The sequence below is a fragment of the Sceloporus occidentalis genome, unplaced genomic scaffold, assembly GCF_023333645.1.
Source record: "Sceloporus occidentalis isolate IW3139 unplaced genomic scaffold, rSceOcc1.0.p SCAF_235, whole genome shotgun sequence".
Lineage (NCBI taxonomy): Eukaryota > Metazoa > Chordata > Lepidosauria > Squamata > Phrynosomatidae > Sceloporus > Sceloporus occidentalis.
In genome coordinates this window covers 571922-592427 of record NW_028317215.1, presented here as the reverse complement: position 1 = coordinate 592427, position 20506 = coordinate 571922, and the positions used below count along the sequence as shown (strand labels likewise).

General features: G+C 45.1%; 1 protein-coding gene across 1 annotated transcript; it reads left to right on the top strand.

The window, feature by feature from the left end:
* Positions 1 to 889: 889 nt before the first annotated feature.
* Positions 890 to 11280, top strand: LOC149276527 (coatomer subunit beta-like). The gene is made up of 21 exons (XM_089503534.1): positions 890 to 980; positions 1928 to 2157; positions 2408 to 2577; positions 3612 to 3726; positions 3965 to 4057; positions 4140 to 4277; positions 4620 to 4739; positions 5147 to 5254; positions 5341 to 5487; positions 5789 to 5934; positions 6893 to 6989; positions 7258 to 7418; positions 7509 to 7629; positions 7991 to 8218; positions 8465 to 8644; positions 8734 to 8878; positions 9420 to 9539; positions 9844 to 9989; positions 10393 to 10482; positions 10582 to 10737; positions 11221 to 11280. Exons 1-21 carry the CDS (start codon positions 890 to 892, stop codon positions 11278 to 11280), a joined length of 2862 nt encoding a protein of 953 aa, XP_089359660.1.
* The last annotated feature ends 9226 nt before the right edge of the window (positions 11281 to 20506 follow it).

Here is a 20506-nt window from a genome sequence, read left to right as displayed (position 1 = left end):
GATGTGGCTCAAACCCTGCCAGCGGTTCCACGTCATCCTGTGAGCGATCACTGTCCTGTTCCGGAGCCGGGGCACCGGGAGCCGCAGGTAACCCGTCGGGCACGGTCTGTGTGCCCCTGGGCTGGGGGCAGAATGGCAGTAACGGTGGCATTAGGCAGGCTGTATGCTGGGCCTTACCCCTTCCTGGAAGGGACGGGGAGGCCGGAGGCACTAGCTGGGGCAGCCCATTGCGCTGTGCAGGCCCAGGGGGTACTTTGTGGGTGAGGGAAGAGTCAGGCCAGGGCTAGAAGAGGGGCCCTAACACATGTAGGAGCTCGGGCCATGGGGGCGACGTATTACTGGCTTAACCCTTTATATATATTTTTATTTCCTATTTTTATTTATTGAGTAAATTACATAATTTCTTCACGTGACAACTCATTTAATTGCCCCAAGGAAGGTGTTTTGTGCCCAAAATTGCACAAGGTTGATATTTATAAGTAAAAGGAACCTGATGCATACTTTTAAAAAGTGGTCTTATTGCCATAGCAACCAATAGACTGGTCCAGTCAGCAGCGGCAGCATTCCATTGGTTGCCCAGGCGATAAAATCACATAAATAACTTTGCACCAGAAGCATTATATTTTACATTTGCCCCCCCCCCCCCCCCCATGTTTCTCGCCTCGGCCCGCAGAAGGGCGCAGGATCCCGTGTTAGTGATAGGGAGGAATGTTCTGCAGGGCATTGAGGGGGTTCTTTTCCCCCCATGAATTTCTTTCGTCTTTATTTGCGTAAAAGTAAAAATCACGCTTTCTCAAGATGTCTGTTGCTATTCTATAGGGGCTGCCACTTTTTTCGACGTGAACGCATTGACCGGTGCTGTATCTGGAGCCGTTAACCAGCAGGAATCATGACCGCTGCAGAGAACGTGTGCTACACGCTGATCAATGTGCCGATGGACTCGGAGCCTCAGTCGGAGGTCTCGCTGAAGACGGATCTAGGTGGGTAGCGCCTTATATCATTCCCCGTCTAGTTAAGTTCTGTGGTTTAAGACAGTCAAGAGCTGAACATCTGCAGAGCTCCTTCTACATTGCTGGGGAGGAATAAATGAACATAGAGGCAGTATTAATATTGTTTTCTAATACTTTAATGACGGCTGCACTGTGCGGTGGCTTTCCTGCGAGCCGGTGTGCCATTTTTTATTGCACTGTCCTTTATAGACGAGCTTATTTATAAAAACGTATTCCGGTGTGATGTTTCCAAATTTGTCATATCACCATAGCAACTAATGGAACAGTAAAATCATTCCACTGGTTGTGAAGGCCACTTTTCAAGCTTTTTCACTGGAATTATAATTTTTTATTTTTTTAAGGCATAAAATATCTGAAGTAATGGAGGGTTTTCTTTGAAAAATAACTTTTTTTCACCGATATATTCTGGCAGATTAATAAGGAGGAGAGTTCAGGACAGAAGAAGAAAATAGCAGATGTATATAATAGATATATTCCAAACTATTTGGCATACACGCTGCGATTCAAAGGTTTGGGGGTACTCAGGTGTTTTCATGGAAAACAAGGTCGTTTCTGGCTAACCATCAATTAGTCTTTTTAAACTTAAACTTGGATCAGCAAACCCAATGTGCCATTGGAACACAGGAGTGATGGGAGTGATAAAGGGCCATTGGAACACAGGAGTGATGGGAGTGATAAAGGGCCATTGGAACACAGGAGTGATGGGAGTGATAAAGGGCCATTGGAACACAGGAGTGATGGGAGTGATAAAGGGCCATTGGAACACAGGAGTGATGGGAGTGATAAAGGGCCATTGGAACACAGGAGTGATGGGAGTGATAAAGGGCCATTGGAACACAGGAGTGATGGGAGTGATAAAGGGCTGATTTTAACGTGTCAGTGGCTTTTCTTGACAACGTATCTTTTTACCGTCTTAGAAAAGGGTGACGTCAAGTCCAAGACGGAGGCTCTGAAGAAAGTCATCATCATGATCCTGAACGGAGAGAAGCTCCCTGGCCTTCTCATGACCATCATTCGGTTTGTGCTGCCGCTGCAGGATCACACGATAAAGAAGCTGCTCCTGGTCTTCTGGGAGATCGTCCCCAAAACGACTCCAGACGGCAAACTGTTACAGGAGATGATCCTCGTCTGTGACGCCTATAGGAAGGTACGTCGGTGGAGACGGGCAGAGTGGTTGGTGATCGCGGTCTTGCTGCTAACCGCCTATTATGTTTAAATAACTTTATTGAAAGCCAAATAATATTTATATTGCTGTTTAGATTATGTTTTTAAGTAGAAGTTTAATAAACCGGGAAGGATTTGCATTTGTTAAAAGACGGTTTGTGACATTTTGGGTTTTCCTTAATGGGATTCGACAAACCCCATCGCAATTATAACCCAATTGTTGTTTTTTTCAGGATCTCCAACATCCCAACGAATTCATCCGCGGCTCCACGCTGCGTTTTTTGTGCAAACTGAAGGAGGCGGAGCTGCTGGAGCCTTTGATGCCGGCGATCCGCGCATGCTTGGAGCACCGACACAGCTACGTACGCAGGAACGCGGTGCTCGCCATCTACACCATTTACAGGTGAGGCGTGCGAGGCCGACCTACGTCTGGTCCTGTATGGGACATTACTGTCCATCTAGTTATGTCTCTGTATGTCCTGTAGAATTCTCCTAGTCTTTAAACAAAAGGGAAATTCTGCCCATTAAAATAACATGAAATGGATCAGAAATCCAGTGCAGACGGGGTTAATGCTGTAAATAACTATTGTAGCTGGAAATGGCTGATTTTTAATGGAATCTCTTCATAGGCGTAAAGAGGCCCTTTGTCACTCCCATCACTCCTGTGCTCCAATGGCCCTTTATCACTCCCATCACTCCTGTGCTCCAATGGCCCTTTATCACTCCTGTGCTCCAATGGCCCTTTATCACTCCCATCACTCCTGGGTTCCAGTGGCCCTTTATCACTCCCATCACTCCTGTGCTCCAATGGCCCTTTATCACTCCTGTGCTCCAATGGCCCTTTATCACTCCCATCACTCCTGGGTTCCAATGGCCCTTTATCACTCCCATCACTCCTGGGTTCCAATGGCCCTTTATCACTTCCATCACCCCTGTGTTCCAAGGGCCCTTTATCACTCCCATCACTCCTGTGTTCCAATTGCCCGTTGTGTTTGCTGATCCAAGTTTAAGAAAACCCATTTGTAATTATGTTACAGCCAGAAATTTCCTCGTTTCCCATGGAAAGAGCTCAGTGACCCCAAACTTTTGTTGGTCATTTTGTGGGTGAAATATTCCGCTCCTTTATAAAATTTACGAATAAAAAAACAGCCCCTTCAGCCTCTCTACATCCGCTGCAAATATTACTCTGATGTAGTTTTGTTTTTGTTTTTAACGCACGGCCCCCCCAAAGCTTTACATTTATTTGATTTAACCTGAATTTTCTGGTTTCCAAACCGTTAATGGATTACTCTTGCCTGTGATTCTGGATTTCCCGTCATTATATGGCGCGGCTGTAATGATACATTTCCCTTTATTAGATTGTTCAGGGAATTAGTTTTGCATTGTGTCATTTTCTTTTTTTTTTTGTTTATTTTAACAATATTTACTAATTTGTAGGAATTTTGAACACCTCATTCCCGACGCCCCTGAACTCATCCATGATTTTCTTGTGAACGAGAAAGACGCAAGCTGCAAGAGAAATGCTTTCATGATGCTTATCCATGCTGACCAGGTAAAGACTTTGGCTACGGTGCAAATCCTACGTACGTCGGGTGCAGACTGCGGTCTGCTTCTGCTGCGTTAGTAAAAACTGGCAGACTGGGGCAGAATGCAATAGTTGCCCTGTAAAGAAGTGCATGGCCAGTTCTCTCCACCTTCCAGAGTCCTGGTGTCTTAAGGTTTTGTGTACGAGGCCATTAACACCCTAATGGCTTACATAGAACTCTTGTTTAACCCTTTGTCTCCCGCAGGACCGCGCTCTTGATTACTTAAGTACCTGCATAGACCAAGTGCAGACGTTCGGAGACATCCTCCAGCTGGTTATCGTTGAGCTGATCTATAAGGTTTGTATGAAAACCCAGCGGAATGAGCCTGAACGTGCTTTATACGAAAGCTTTGTGTAATAAGCCGCTTACGTCGCCGTAGGTCTGCCACGCCAACCCGTCCGAGAGAGCTCGCTTTATCAGATGCATCTTCAACCTGCTCCAGTCATCCAGCCCGGCCGTGAAATACGAAGCAGCGGGGACCCTCGTCACGTTGTCCAGTGCGCCCACCGCCATCAAGGTAAACTGGGACTTCTGTGCAGTCGCAGTATTATCATTTATTGTTTTATATAGCGCCATCAAATTCCATAGCACTGTACAATGGGAAGTAGACATTGTGTATCAGGTCACGAAAATGCCACATGACTAAACGGTATAACATGACCTTAAATGCGTTGCCTCTCCGCCCTGGGGTCCCCGTTTTACAATCTGCTGATATACCGTGTACCCACAATGGCGTGCCAGTTATATTTCTTTCGCCCCCCCCGTTAGCCCTGCCGTTAAGCGCAGTCGCTTTCTGGCTCGCTTGCTGAGCTTTGGGGTTATCACAGCCGGCAAACCTCGTCTCTCTTCCGTCCTTTAGGCAGCCGCTCAGTGTTACATCGACCTGATCATCAAGGAAAGTGACAACAACGTCAAGCTCATCGTGCTGGATCGTCTGATCGAATTGAAGGACCACCCTTCTCACGAACGCGTGTTACAGGTCAGCAGATCACGCGTGTCGACAGTGTACTAGTGTGGACTCTGTGTCTGGCTCGGGTGCAGGGTCCGGAGTTCTAGATATGCCGCTAGTCTGTGATATATAGGTTGTTGCTTTAATTGTATGATACTTGTGAACACTTGCCAGCTATGCCACACCATTAGTTCTGTTTATGTTGTATCAGATATAATATGCTAAAGGCTGTTATAAATGATGTGCTAAAAAAGATTGTTTTTCCTTTATCCCCTTTCTTGATTTTTAACTTTAAAAACAAATGCGTGTCAATGTTACCAAAATTAACATTTCATTTAAATGTTTGATGATTCGTGTTGCAGTCTTTTAACCCAAAGAGTAATGGATTTAAGTACCGCACAACATTTTGCTCTTCTTTGTGTTCCTTGAACCCACAGGATCTGGTGATGGACATCCTAAGAGTGCTGAGCACCCCTGATCTGGAGGTGCGCAAGAAGACCCTGCAGCTGGCTCTGGACCTGGTTTCTTCCAGGAACGTGGAGGAGGTAAAGCTTTCGATGCTTGTTCACAGGTGTGATGGTGCATGCGGCACGTGTCTCCGACTGTAGTAACCATGTCTTCCCTCCTCCAGCTGGTCATAGTGCTGAAGAAAGAAGTCATCAAAACCAACAACGTCTCCGAACATGAAGACACCGATAAATACCGCCAGCTCCTGGTGCGCACCCTACACTCCTGCAGCGTCCGCTTCCCAGACATGGCAGCAAACGTCATTCCGGTGGTGAGTGGCGCATATCACATACAACCCATGCATAAGGATGACATGTAAGACTCTCATGTTGCCCACGGCTGTTGTAAATTCAGTTACTGGTTGTGGGGCGACAATATTTGTGTCGAGGCTTTGGGGCAGAGCTGTGTCGGCTAGAAAGGGGAGCGCCTAAAACCTTCCATCCACGTTGTTTTAAACATCCAGGCTTCATTTTGCTACTAGAAATATTTTGTTACAAAAAACAGGTTTTCAGTACGTTGTAAGTTTTTATTCCACGCTGGTAAAAAGGTTTACGATGTTCCTTGTTTTCTAGCTGATGGAGTTCCTTAGCGACAGCAATGAGGCGGCAGCCGCGGACGTGTTGGAGTTCGTGCGCGAAGCGGTTCAACGGTTCGACAACCTCCGCCCTCTCATCGTGGAGAAGACGCTGGAAGTTTTCCATGCCATCAAATCTGTCAAGTATGGTTAACGTTTAGTTTAGAAACGGTCTGTGTGTAACATTGTCAGACTGTTTCGGTGGTTTTTATATAAACTACCATTCAAAAGTTTGGGGTCTCTTAGCTGTCGTCTTGGAAAAAAAGGGCATTTCTAGCAGTAACATAATTACAAAAGGGGTTTCTGACAATCAATTAGCCTTTTAAACTTGGATCAGCGAACACAACGTGCCATTGGAACCCAGGAGTGATGGGAGTGATAAAGGGCCATTGGAACACAGGAGTGATGGGAGTGATAAAGGGCCGCTGGGACATAGGAGTGATGGGAGTGATAAAGGGCCGCTGGGACACAGGAGTGATGGGAGTGATAAAGGGTCATTGGGACACAGGAGTGATGGGAGTGATAAAGGGCCATTGGAACACAGGAGTGATGGGAGTGATAAAGGGCCATTGGAACACAGGAGTGATGGGAGTGATAAAGGGCCATTGGAGCACAGGTGTGATGGGAGTGATAAAGGGCCATTGGAGCACAGGTGTGATGGGAGTGATAAAGGGCCATTGGAACTCAGGAGTGATAAAGGGCCAATGGAACCCAGGAGTGATGGGAGTGATAAAGGGCCATTGGAACACAGGAGTGATGGGAGTGATAAAGGGCCTCTGTACGCCTATGAAGAGATTCCATTAAAAATCAGCCATTCCCAGCTACAATAGTCATTTACAACATTAACCCCGTCTGCGCTGAATTTCCGATCCATTTTGTTATTTTAATGGACAAATTTATCCGTTCTTTCAAAAACAAGGAAGTTTCTTAGTGACCCCAAACTTTTGAAGAGTAGTGCAGTTATTTGGTATATAAAGAAGCAAATGTTAACAAAGTATTTAGCAAAATAAAACAAGAAATAAACAACGCATGGCATCTGAAGACCCTCGTTACCGACGGCAGGAAAATAAGACGCTTTTAATAATTTCCCTTCTGATCTCAGGATTTATCGAGGGGCTCTCTGGATTTTGGGAGAATACTGCAGCACCAAAGACGACATTCAGAGCGTGATGACTGAAGTGCGCCGGTCTCTCGGAGAGGTGAGTGACGCTCAAGTACCAACAGAGCATTAACCCTTCCAGTGCCAGAAATACACAGCGCGTTACCGAGACGTACCTATTTACGGGATCCGTAGCTCGCTGTATGTTTTTGGGGCAATACCATGGGAATTTGTTTCAGGCTGCTCTGATATCAGGTCATCGCTAAGGTTTCTTTTTTACCCAGTGAATGTAATTCTCTTTCTCCTCTTGCGTCTGTATTTTTTTTTATTTTTTTTTACTCCATTGTCTTTTTGCTCTTTCTCTTCAGGTCCCGATCGTTGATAATGAACTTAAGAAGGAATCTGGAGAAATGAAGCCTGAAGATGAAGTAACCGTCGGCCCGGCTCAGAAGCTAGTGACAGAAATGGGCACCTACGCCACGCAGAGCGCCCTCAGCAGCTCGCGGCCGGCCAAGAAAGAGGAGGACAGGTGCGCCGTTATGGTTTCTTCTCATCTTTCTCCTCCACAACCCAGGTTTTTTTGCCCTTTTCAAAAAAAAAATGTTTCTTTTCCTTACAGGCCTCCTCTACGAGGTTTCTTGCTCGACGGGGACTTCTTTGTTGCCGCTTCTCTCGCCACCACGCTGACTAAGATCGCTCTGCGCTACGTAGCTTTAGTCCAGGAGAAAAAGCGGCAAAACGTGAGTTAAGCTCGATTCGCAGAGACTGTCCGTGCGTTTAATGCCATTTAATAGCGCGCGCCCTGCAATTCATTTACTATCCCCCGCTGAGATGATGTATCCCGGCATATACCCGGTTTATTGCTTAGCTCAGCGCTTTTGGGTTTAATCCTCAGCAGGGGGGAAAAGCCTTGAGAAGGGGCAGGATTCTAGCTGCCTGCTTCTGTGTGCATGCGCGGTTATTGCTGTATGGCTAGCGCATCCACCAGGAGATACAGGGCTTAACGGAAAGTTCTGGTATAGCAGGTATGCGTGTGTACATATATGTAACATTGCGTGTGTGTTTATATGTTCATGCCCTATGTCTCCTATCGCCCTGCAGTCTTTTGTGGCAGAAGCCATGTTGCTCATGGCCAGCATTCTTCACCTGGGAAAGTCGTCCCTTCCCAAGAAGCCCATCACGGACGACGACGTAGACAGGATCTCGCTTTGTCTCAAGGTCTTGTCCGAATGTTCTCCTCTCATGAACGAGATCTTCAACAAGGAGTGCCGTCAGTCTCTCTCGCACATGCTGTCCGCCAAACTCGAGGAGGAGAAGCTTTCTCAGAAGGTGAGAAGCGGGCGTCTGAATTACCCTCCTCTGTCTTATCGCTCTGTCTACGCGTGTTAAGGATAATTGCCAATTCCGGTCGGTTGACCATAAGGTCCCCTAAACGCTCCTTTCGAATCTGAACGTCGCTTATTATCGGTGTCAGTGCGTTATTAATATCGGTGTTTAATATGTTTTTGCACCAATTAACGCGTTTCTTCCGATGGATTTGCTTCACGTAACCGTTCATTGTGTCCCCCCCATCAGAAAGAGTCCGAGAAGCGAAACGTGACGGTCCAGGCCGATGACCCCATATCCTTCATGCAGCTGACTGCCAAGAGCGAGATGGCGTCCAAAGAGGACCAATTTCAGCTGAGCCTCCTAGCAGCCATGGGGACAACCCAGAGGAAGGAGGCGGCCGACCCGCTGGCTTCCAAACTCAACAAAGTAGGAGCTTTTTTTATGTAATTTTTTTTTTATTGGTTAAAATGGCGGTCGTGTCCGTGGATCCGGTTTAACTTTTCATTCTCCGGTAGGTCACACAGCTCACCGGTTTCTCGGACCCCGTCTACGCCGAGGCATACGTCCACGTCAATCAGTACGACATTGTTTTGGATGTTTTAGTTGTCAATCAGACCAGCGACACTCTGCAGAACTGTACCCTGGAGCTGGCCACGCTGGGTAAGAGCTCGACCGCGAGGGCGACTCGTTAAACCGTCTGATGCCCGGCGCAAAGTCCTCGCCGCGGATCTCCGAGATACCTGCGAGCGCCGCGTCTGTCCAGCCGAGTTCCCGTTCGCTTGTTAAATTCTCAGAGACTGTAACGGCGTTTGTAGAAGCTGCCCAACCGTGACTTAAATTTCAGACACCTTCCATGCTGAGCGATCCATTTCAGATCCTTACTTTACTGAGAGTGGCAGATAAGTGGAGCAGCCTCCCAGCAGAAGTGGTAGAGGGTAATACAGTGAGGGTATTAAACATGCATGGGATAGACATACGGCTCCTGAATCTAAGACGAGACCAACGACTGATTAAGGTTTAAATCTTTACATCGAGGAAGTTCTCCCCTCTTTTGGTTGTGTTTGCAGTGAGCTGCCACCAGGTGGCGGTAGGCGGTTATATTTGTGTAATAAGTGTAGGTTTCGTTACCTGTTATGGCGGAGCGGGGAATGTTTAGCGGGGCTTGTGCCGTGACCTCTCTCTCCTCTCGTGTTCCCTGCAGGTGATTTGAAGCTGGTGGAGAAACCGTCTCCCCTGACGCTCGCTCCACACGACTTCGCCAACATTAAAGCCAACGTCAAAGTGGCTTCTACGGAGAACGGAATTATTTTTGGGAATATCGGTAAGTTCTCTGTGTTACAGGAAAGTTAAATACCAGGGGTTTCAGTTGTGCGCAGAAGATACAAACTGCTTATTGTGGGTTTTTTTGTGAAATGAGATTTCGGGGCTGTGTCTGCGCCGGGTGCCCCCATTAGAGGGGACATTGGGGCTTTCCGTACGTGGTGACGCTCCATGTGTATGATTTTCCAGTGGAAACCAAGGTCTTTTTTTTTAGGTTAAAAACTAATCTTTACTGATCTGATCTAAAACTATTTTGGGACGATATCTCTTTTTTAAGCGATGTAACAGCCGCGTTCTCTTTGCAGTTTACGACGTGTCCGGAGCAGCAAGCGACAGAAACTGCGTTGTTCTCAGCGATATCCACATCGACATCATGGATTACATCCAGCCGGCGTCCTGCACCGACACCGAGTTCCGACAGATGTGGGCAGAGTTCGAGTGGGAGAATAAGGTGCGACTCGGGACTTTCTGCAGCCGAATCTCCGCATCAGCGTTTATTACAGGAGTCCTGCTGCTTTATTGCGGTTTTAAGATCATATTAATGCAGGAGACATGCTGTGCTTTTATGTCTTTAAGAAACAATGACTTCGATTTACATCACAGTTTGGGGACACTTTTGAAAGAAAAGCTGATTCTCTCGATTAAAACAACATGAAATGGATCAGAAATCCAGCACAGGCGGGGTTAATGTCGTAAATGACTATTGTAGCTGTAAATGGCTGATTTTTAATAGAATCTCTTCCTAGGCGCACAGAGGCCCTTTATCACTCCCATCACGTTTTTCATTTTATTCTAAAATACTTCATTTTTTACTCGGTCGGTTGTTTACTCTCCTCCCTTGGCGTTTCTCGCAGGTGACGGTTAACACGAATATCATCGACCTGAACGAATACCTGCAGCACATTCTGAAGTCGACGAACATGAAATGCCTCACTCCCGAGAAGGTGGGCTCCGCTTTCTGACCGGGAACGCGAGTGTCTTATCTGTCGGGGGGTTTTTCCCTCTCTTGGAGAGTCTCACGTTCTCTGTTGCTCCCCCCACAGGCCTTGTCCGGTTACTGCGGCTTCATGGCCGCCAACCTCTACGCCCGTTCCATATTCGGAGAGGACGCCCTCGCCAACGTCAGCATCGAAAAGCCAATTCACCTCGGGCCTGATGCCCCGGTCACCGGACACATACGGATCAGAGCCAAGAGTCAGGTAGCCGCGGCCAATGAAACCCCACATACAGCTTTCGTTTCTTCATAGTATTTTATTATTATTATTATTATTATTATTATTCTCCATGTTACATTAAGATTCATTCCCCCTCCCCTGGTGTTTGGGTTTTTTAAAACAAATATATTTATATCAGGGAAGTTGCTTATTTTTTTCTCCTTTTTCTCTCATTCCCCCCACTTCTTCGGTCAGTCGTTATTAACCCCCTGCCGCCTTCCTGTAAAAACCACATTAATGAGCAGTTTATGCCATAAAAAAGGCATTTTGCGTAAAATGCGTGGGTTTATTTTTTTTTTCTAAAGACGCCGTTCCAAGCTTCTTCGTCATATAGCGGACCTTTCCCGAAAATGTTCTGCGCATGTGCAGCGTCCCCCGGGCATCGTCATGAAGACTCCGTTCGATTCCCATCCGTCTTTTCCCTCGTTATTTTATTTATTTTACGATTCTTTTTTTATTGTTTTTTAGGGAATGGCTCTGAGTCTCGGGGATAAAATCAACCTGTCCCAGAAGAAATCCAGCATATAACGTCTGTTTCCGCACGTCGTCTTTCCTCCCCGCTCTGTGTGCTTAGTAGCTCTTAACATTTCAAGCAGAATGTATGGGAGCAAATAATTTATACCGAGTCCAGATGACATCATAGTTCAGTAACGACACAAGCTTTATACATATGTGTTTTTTGTTTTGTTTTTTGCTTTGTTTCTTAATCCTGTCTCTTAACAAATTCTGAGCCCGTCTGACATACAGTAAAGAATTTCATGTATGTTCTCTTATCCATTGTGACATTTGACAATAAAAACAGTCCTTTTGATTATTTCCGGCCTGATAATGTTTATACTTCTGCTGGATATCGATCATTAACCCCGTCTGTCCCGGAGTGCAGTCATTGCAGCTCAGGTTCGACGCCCCGGTTGCAGGTCGGGAAGCATCTGTCGCGTTTTAACACTTTACTTTCCTTTTATTTAGAAGGTTATGAAATTGTATTGTCACGCCTTAAAATGTTTACAATTCTTGGCAAATTACGTATCCGTCCGTCACGTCCTCGGGCAGCGGTTGGTGGTAAATGGTGGTGGCTTCATACATCAGCCACAGAATCATGGCGGCTCCCTACCGAGTCTCCCCTCCTACCAAACAAATCGATGGTGGTCTGGAATCGCGTCTGTCCATCCGTTCATCGGAGTAACTGCAAGCCGATCAAATGCAGCCGTCACTCCAACTCCTAGAAGTCTCTGCCAACCACAGACGGCTCCATAAGAACCGTAGTAAGAAGCGGTTGGGTTCCTGCATTTTATTAGAACCTGGGACACGGATTTTCGATTTTCAAGAAAAAAAAACATCGCCGGGGCGACCCACGAACTCTCGTAATGAGTGAGCTGCGTTTCGAGTGATCAGGGCCACACGCAGCTGGGTAACGTCATAAATTGCTTCCATCTGATCGCGAGGGCGAGTCCTGCTTCATCTACAAAGAACTTGGGTGGAAACATCTTAAATCCTGCAAGAGAACAAAAAAGTTTAAAAAAAATAGATCACAAAACCATAGATCCTTAGATAATTCTTACTGTGTTAACGTCATTCAGTTTGAGGGTTCTTGGGCTTATATCTCAAAATTAAAATGGCCTCTCTTTGGTGTTAATTGGCGTTTAGTTTGGGTCTCACCAGAGACAGCGAGGGAAAAAATATGAATTTCAGAATCTGGACGCCTGATTTACACTTTTTTTCTCAGGTCTACACCATAGCTGCCAACATCCTCCTCTGTTGGACAGTTGGCGGGGCTATAATGTTGCGTAACTTTCCACCTATAGCCCATGACATCACGCTCTTCCAGTATACCGATAGTACCCATTGGCATAGACGTCCACGGACACTTCTCCAGAGATGGGGCAAAATATTAGCCCTAATCAAGCCAAGGGGCATAGACAGTACAGAGTGTCTCTTGCCCCTCTTCCATGACCATGGGAGAGACCATTAAAGATGTGTCTGGCGCCGCTTTTGCCACATCTTCCGTTGGGTATTAATGTCCGCAAATACATTTACAGACGAAGAATACAAAATGGCGAGTGTCCAGTTTCCTGTCTGAGCAAAATGGCCGCCTCCTGGAACATAATAGTGATTAGACTCACGGTTATTGCCTCTTAATGATAACGTCGTGTGGTTTGGGCATCTGGTTTGAATCGGAAATAGTTATTAGACACGACAGCCAGGAAAACCAACCCACAAAGTCAACGAGAATCTAACAATCGAATTGTTTCCCTGGCAACTCAACGCGTTTAGGACACAAAATATAATTCAGGACTAACTCCCAAAGTACGGCGTCCGTCGCCAACTATTACCACGCCAGGCCCTCCCTCACTGCCGTAAAGGGTTAACCCTCATTTACTGAAATGGCCCTCAAAGTGCGGTCAAGGAACATCACGTCCCGCGTCTCCTCTGATTTAATTTCGTCGTCTGGAGACAGAGACCTTTTTTTTATTTTTAACCACGACACAAAGGGAGAAAGGTCTCCCCGTCCAGATTAATTTACCCCGACTCACTCACCGGATGCAGGCAGACCGTTGGGCTTCAAATAATTAATTCATACAAAACGACAAATGGATTTAAAGTAGATGGATTTGACTGGGGAGGAATAATGCTCTCTCCGTACCGGCTCTATGGGTACCACATCCTATAATCTGTATAGCAGGAATATGTCCCTTCTAAACAATACATATCTTTATGTATTTTGAGAACTGGCGTGAATTGCTTTGTAGTAAGAAATGGCCTCTGGCCAATCCGATGCCAGTTAACGCACCATGTGACCCAGCCGAAGGCGAAGGAGGCAGGGCAGATGGAATTAACACAACAACCAGAATGCGGCCGATACAATGTAACAAAATCTCAAAAAAAAAAAAAAAAAAAAAAAATCTGTGAAAAAAGGGAGAAGCTTGACTTTATTTAATCCCGGCTTCATTTAATCCAGGCTTTTTTTTTTTTAGCCCTGACTTTATTTAGTCCTCCCCTGTTTTTAGGATACGATATAAGCTCCACCATCTTTACCAAAGGGGGGCCACGGAGGGCCTATCTATAAATTGGAATGGATGCGAAACCCGTATGAATCCCCCCGATATTCCTGTCGCCCATCGCCGATGATTAATTACCGGAGCTAATGGGAGCTCACGCCGTTAATTGATTGTTTCTGGAGAATAATGTGCGTGATGTAATGGTCATTAAGCATCTAATGTGTTTGATCATTTGGGATTTGAGTTTGGGGGGGGGGGTGGAAATTTAATCGCAAGCTCCACAAAACCAAAACTTGTTGGAGGAAGAAGGACGGAGGAAACCTACTGAAAATTTTTACAGTTATTTTAATAGCCAAAGAGACTTTTTCCAGAAATTCAGTTCCGAAGGTCAGTTCCTCCTGCGAGACGACTTCTCCTTCCCTGAATTTGAGAACCAATCAATACATCGATCAGATATCAGAAACGTGTAACTACTGGCTTTTCTCATAAAAATCATTTACGACAAAAATAGACGTTTCTTCACTAAACCTGAAATAATCCAACGGGATTAAAACAAACGTTAACTTTCTCTATTAATGAATGGGAAACGGACTGTAAGTAAATGGGGCAATAAGGGGTATTTGCCAAGTTTCTTAAGGTTTTGATGGGTGGTCCGACTCTCATACTAATTATGAACGGGGAGAATTGTACTGTTTATGCGATTAAAGCCTCATTTGAGTAAATCCTGCCCAGGACCTGTCTGTTTCAGTTAAGCCCCTAACTGGAAAGATTTTTCCCAACATGGATGAAGAAGGGATCAGAGGGAACCAGAAAACGCCAGAGCAGAGTCTGTCCCCTCACATTCCAGGTTATCTCTAATCCACCAAGATACCGAATGGTAACCTACAGTCACAAGTAAAACGTTTAATGTTCAGATAAGAAATAGAATCTTCTTTATTAGTGACATCACGTTACTCCGTTGCGTTCTCTTTCAAAACAGAAATGTTTACGGTAATTATTTTATATATACTGGGAATATCGGCGACGACCTTTTCTACAACATCTGATTACCGAACTGTGGGCGTTTGTGACCTCCGCCCTTTGCGCAGAGATGTAAACAGATCCGATTCACGGAAACGGCCTTATTAATTAGCGAGAATGTCTATACGGGGGCCGTCTCCAAGCTTTCCTTCTGTAGAAGCAGCGCACGCACAATAAGTAAGCCTCACGACACACGATGGGCCAGCGTGGGGCTTTGATGTCCCCTTTAGTTCTAGTAATACCCTTTTCGTTCTTTTGAAGTTCCCTAGAAAGCTCCACGGAACCCTTTGAACCCCCAACGCGGTTCTATGTTGGACGTGAACTTTAAAGAAAAAGAAAGGTTACTTAAAAAAAAAAATACAGGAATCCACAAAGAAGAGATCAACGAACTCCCAAGCCGGGCGACATGAAAGACGCCACGAGGACTGGCAAGATTCTACCCGAAGGAACGTGGGGGTTGTGGATGAAAAGAGATTCTGGTGCAAAGTTTTATCGGCCTAGCAACCAATCGAAAAGCAGTTGCTATGGCGATAATGACCATTTTTCAAACGTTGCACCGCGATGACTTATTAGAGTAAATGAAGACTGTTCTACGACCGCAATCAGTGAACACGAACTAAGCTGTGATCTGGAACCACACAGCTATCCGGAACATACCGGAGTGAATCTACACCTGTTCTATGATCTGGATCCATTTACAGAGTGCGGATATATTCTAGGATCTGGATCCCCTTTTCATAAACCGGATCACTTACGAAATCCACACCTGTTCTATGACCCAAATCACGGATCACACACGCTGTATGTTCTAGATCCACTAAGCTGACATATATTCCATTATCTTCATGGTCCCTATGTGAATCTACACCTGTTCTATGACCCAAATCACGGAACACACAAACATTGTATGATCTGGATCCACTGAGCTAGCATTTATTTCACGTTCTGGATAATCCCTATGATCTGGATCCATTTACAGAATATATTCTATGATCTGGATCCCTGAGTGAATCTACCCTCATTCCATAACCTGGATCGCTCACCGGATCCACACCTGTTCTCACTCCATTATTATGTAATCACAGATCCACCTTAATTCCCGGGATCACCAGCTGTCCAAACGTTCTGGATTTCCTCCTGATTGAATTCACCTCCATCGTTTGGTTTTCCCCTCGGAAGCCGGGAATGAGGTTTTTTTTCTTTTCTTGAATTTCCAGGAACCGCGAAGGAATGACTCATAAAAACGACTGTAAATCTCGGGGGATCGGAGGATCTGTTTTCCAGAGGTTTTCTCAAAACCAAATCATTCTGCACAGAAACCGAGTCGGTTCTGTCTGTAAATCATCGGAGGAAGATCCTCAAATCACCGAAATGCAATATTTAAAAAATGTACAAAAATATGCAAATATATCCCCTTCTAATAAATAACTATAAAAAAATACAGAAACAGACGGGTTTATAGATCCGGATGACCAGACGCCACTTCACGCCCGGGACGGGTACATATTTATATAAAATGTATATTATTACTCTGAATGTTACATATCGAACCTTAAGTTCTCGCTAACACAACAGATTTAGCAAGACTAATAATAATTTAATAATTATGCTTTATGCGTTTTTTTAAAACGCTATTCAATTAAATCAGATTTAGTATTTTTATTAAGAATCGCCCAGGAAATTTAGAGGGCGCTCCTCTAAGGGACTACGTTAGTCTGGGAAAGACGCTGTTTTTTATTGACTCGTAGGGCAAAGAAACTTCTGTATTTTCTAAAATATTTTCTAAAAAATATTACCCCTTTTTCCTTAAAAAAAAAAAAAAATCTAAAAAATGTCTTTACTTTCCTGTATTTTCCATATTACTTTCCATATTGTCTATTAATTTAAAGATTAAGTTAATTTAATTTCCATATTTTCTAATAAATTCATTAATTCACTTTCCATGTTTTCTATTAATTTAATTCATTCATTTACTTTCCATATTTTCTATGAATTTAATTCATTCATTTACTTTCCATGTTTTCTATGAATTTAATTCATTCATTTACTTTCCATGTTTTCTATTAATTTAATTCCTTATAATCAAAACAGGTAATTTAACCGGATTGCCCCGATTTGGGACTCTCCTTTGCCCCGCGTGGGTCCTCGGGGTTATAAAGAGCTCGGAGATACAGGGCAGGGCAGCCCAGCTGGAGGCCACATGCTTTGTGCAACATTCAATCTGCCAGAGACCACCGTCGGCTGGATTCTATGACATCATTGTTTTATTAGGCCCTCACCCAACAACGTGCGACGGGCTGCAGATCACGGCAGGAACAAAAAAAATCTGACATTGTTACCAAGGAAATAGTCCACTTATGTCCCCCACCCCGTTAAAAATTCACGCATCGAGGGTTATAATGTAATGTCCCAAAGGTAGGAGCAAAATCCCAAAGACCCACGATCCATGAGCTCATCGAGAATCAGCCCCACTCCATGCAACGAGTATAAGGAATACTTAAACATGCGCAATCTCTTAACTAATGCATCGCTTTAACGCTTTGGGTGTCAAAGGACGGAGCGAGGAACCCTTCTGGGATTCAGGTCAATCCATTGCGTTAAGGTAGAACGTGGTTGTGATCGATGTTTATAGACAGACATGGAGAGGTCCTCAGAGTAGGAAAAGAAAGAAGTGCGGAAATTATCTAGTTTCATTATTTAGTTGGCATGACGACCGATATTTTAAGTAGATTTTTAGGGACGGTTTGCTACATCTGGACGCTGTTGTCTCATTCCGAAGAAACAAAGCGTGAGCTCCTCGGTCTTCTTTTTGTCTCTGTGATTATGCGGATCAGAAGATATCTGAATGGGCTTTCTATGCATTAAAAAAGTCAAATTTTGAGCCATTTAACCCTTCACGTTGCTCTGGAGACTTACAGAATGCTGGTTTTTCTATTTGTAAAGGTTTTAAGGAGAAGAGGGCTTCCATTTTTTTTTTTGTCTTCGAAAGCCTAGGAGATCCTACTAGATCCGCGTCCATCACTAGCGGCCTGGGCTTGGGTAGTGGAGGCCACAGACTTTCCCCATCCAGAAAGACGGTAAATGCATTGAAAACTAGAGCGTTCCACCTTCCAAATCCCGTACGGACAAGAGGACTAAACCTACAACCGCCATGACACCCCACATCCACCATGAAGGTGCCCATCCTTGTTCCCCGGCTGCTCGACGGCTTGCTGGCGGCCGACCGGGGACCTTATTCTGGTATAAAAGGAAGCAGGGAGGGAGAGCGGACATTTGAGTCGCGATGCCAATTAAGAGGTTAAAAGAGGCAATATTAAATATATTTTTTTGAGAAAAGTCTGACATTTGAATGTGTTTTGGTGTGAAACCTCAGCCGTTCCGATATAAAGTTTGACGCAGGGAAAAGACGTAAAACGAGTGTTCCCGTGGAAACAGAATCTGAAGATTCTGCTAAAAATGTCAAAAGCCATGATGACAAAATTATAAACATTACTTTTTCCAGCCTCCAAAACACTTTATTTTATGTTATCAATTAAATAACATAAAATAACATAAAAAGACCCAAAACGTAAGGTTACAAAATTAAAATTACATTCAATTTTAATGGAATATTTTATATAAGCGCTATTTTTGTTTGGTGATCTGCTGCATTTTTCAGCCAATGGTAATTTGGGAATAAAGATCAGCATCCAATGAATTTATTTTTTTTCAAAAAAATATTTTCTGGGCAAATATAACTATTTTTTTATACATTAATCTCATCCCCGGTAGGCTTTGCCTTTAAAGGGACACAGCAGCCATCGTTTTAATTGAGTGATGCTTTTACCAGAAGAATAACGTATTGTACAGCGCTACAGAATATGATGGCGCTATATAAAACAATAAATAATTATTATTTTATTTACACAATTCAGAAATACATTTTTTTGGTCGTTTGCAGGCAGGGTTGAGCCAAAGAGGGTTCCTCCAAGGTAACTGAAGCGGGGTTGGGTAACACATATGTTAGAATGAGTGAGTGTGTATGTATGTGTAAGTGTATGGTGTATGGTGTATGGTGAGTGTGTGTTACTGTATGGTGATTGAGTGCGTGTGTTAGTGTATGGCATAAGAGTGTGCATGCGTTAATGTATGGTATTAGTGTGTGAGTGTACGTGTTACTGTATGGTGATTGAGTGTGTGTTAGTGTATGGCATTAGTGTGTGAGTGTACGTGTTACTGTATGGTGTTAAAGTTTGTGTCTTCATTTATAGTGTTAGCGTGTGTGTCAGCATGTGAGTGTGAGTCTATGCCTATGTATGGTGTTGGCATGAGTGTGCGTATGTATTTGGTGTCAGCATACTGTGCCAGTTTGCCGATGCTAGGGTATGGTGTTAGCATGAGCGTGTGCGTTAGAATGCGGTGCTAGAATGTACACGTGTCTTCGTTACAGGAGGTGCCAAAGAAATTCCGCACCGAGGCACCACCAACGTCACCCCCTGTGTGCAGAACTCACTGATCAGCAACATCACATCGCGACAGTCTCGGCCATTTCATGTTTTTGGGTTAAAATGTTACAAAGCGAATACTTTTGAATTAATCTCGACATCACGCGGGGGGGGGGGTGTCCCAGGACGCTTTACTTTATATCTGAGACGTTCTGAGTCTGACGCCCCGAGGCATCCCGGGTTCCGTCCCTTTAAATGGACGCAGAGCAGTCGCACGGATCCTACGAGCTCTCCTGCGACCATCTGCGGCACAGATGCGGCTCTGAATCATTCTCCGGATCCATTCTCTTCGCTGGCCGAGTTGAAAGGTGACTCGTGGAACGCAGTCTTCTGCAGATGAATGCTGTCACTCGGCGTGAGCGAAGAATGAGTCACCGCGGCCCAAACCCCAAAAATCCATATGTAACATGAACCTCTCAACATGTTCAAGTGATATTTACCGGCCGTCACAGCACATTCGGTGTTAAATAATTTCCAAATCAGATCAAAGCAGGGAATTCAAACATGCGCGGCATGCGGCTCCGGAATATAGAGAGGGTGGTGGATAAGTGGAACCACCTCTCGGCAGAAGTGGTAGAGGCTAATACAGTGAGGGAATTCAAGCATGCGCGGGATAGGCATACGGCTCCCGAATGTTTGTATCTGATTTATTTTTGTAACTCCAGCGGATTCCAGCGCGGGTTACCATCGGGCAACAATAATAATTATTTAAACTGGCAACATATAAGATTGACCAAAAAGATTAACGAGTTAAGACACACTGGGACTGGAGGAGGGCCCTGGTCCTGGGAGCTTACACTCTAATAGACGAGCCCTTGTTTGTCCGCGTGGCAGGTAGTTTAATAATATTCTTCCAGGGCGCGGTGGACGGGGGGGTCGGCAGGGAAGGAGAGATGCAGAAGCCCCTCGTTAGAGTGCGGGGGTCACTAATGGCTGAACCCAGCAGCCCCCCCTTCCACTTGCGCCCCCCCTCCTCGGAGTGGATTGGATCATTCTCAGGTTGAGCCCCCTGTCTGGGAACGAAGCCTCGTTAGGATTCTGTGGGAAGCGGAGCGATTGAATTAGAAGTAATGAGAGGATTCGGTCGGCGGCCGTTATGTCAGATTACCGGCCCCAGACTAGAAGGAAGAGCCACGAGGATGCGGGGAGAAGAAATAAGATGCCCAAAGAACGGGGACCGGGAATAACCCCGCACAGGGGCAGGCAGGGTGGGATGGGGGCCACGAAAATTACTTTCTACTGGCCCCCCGGCTG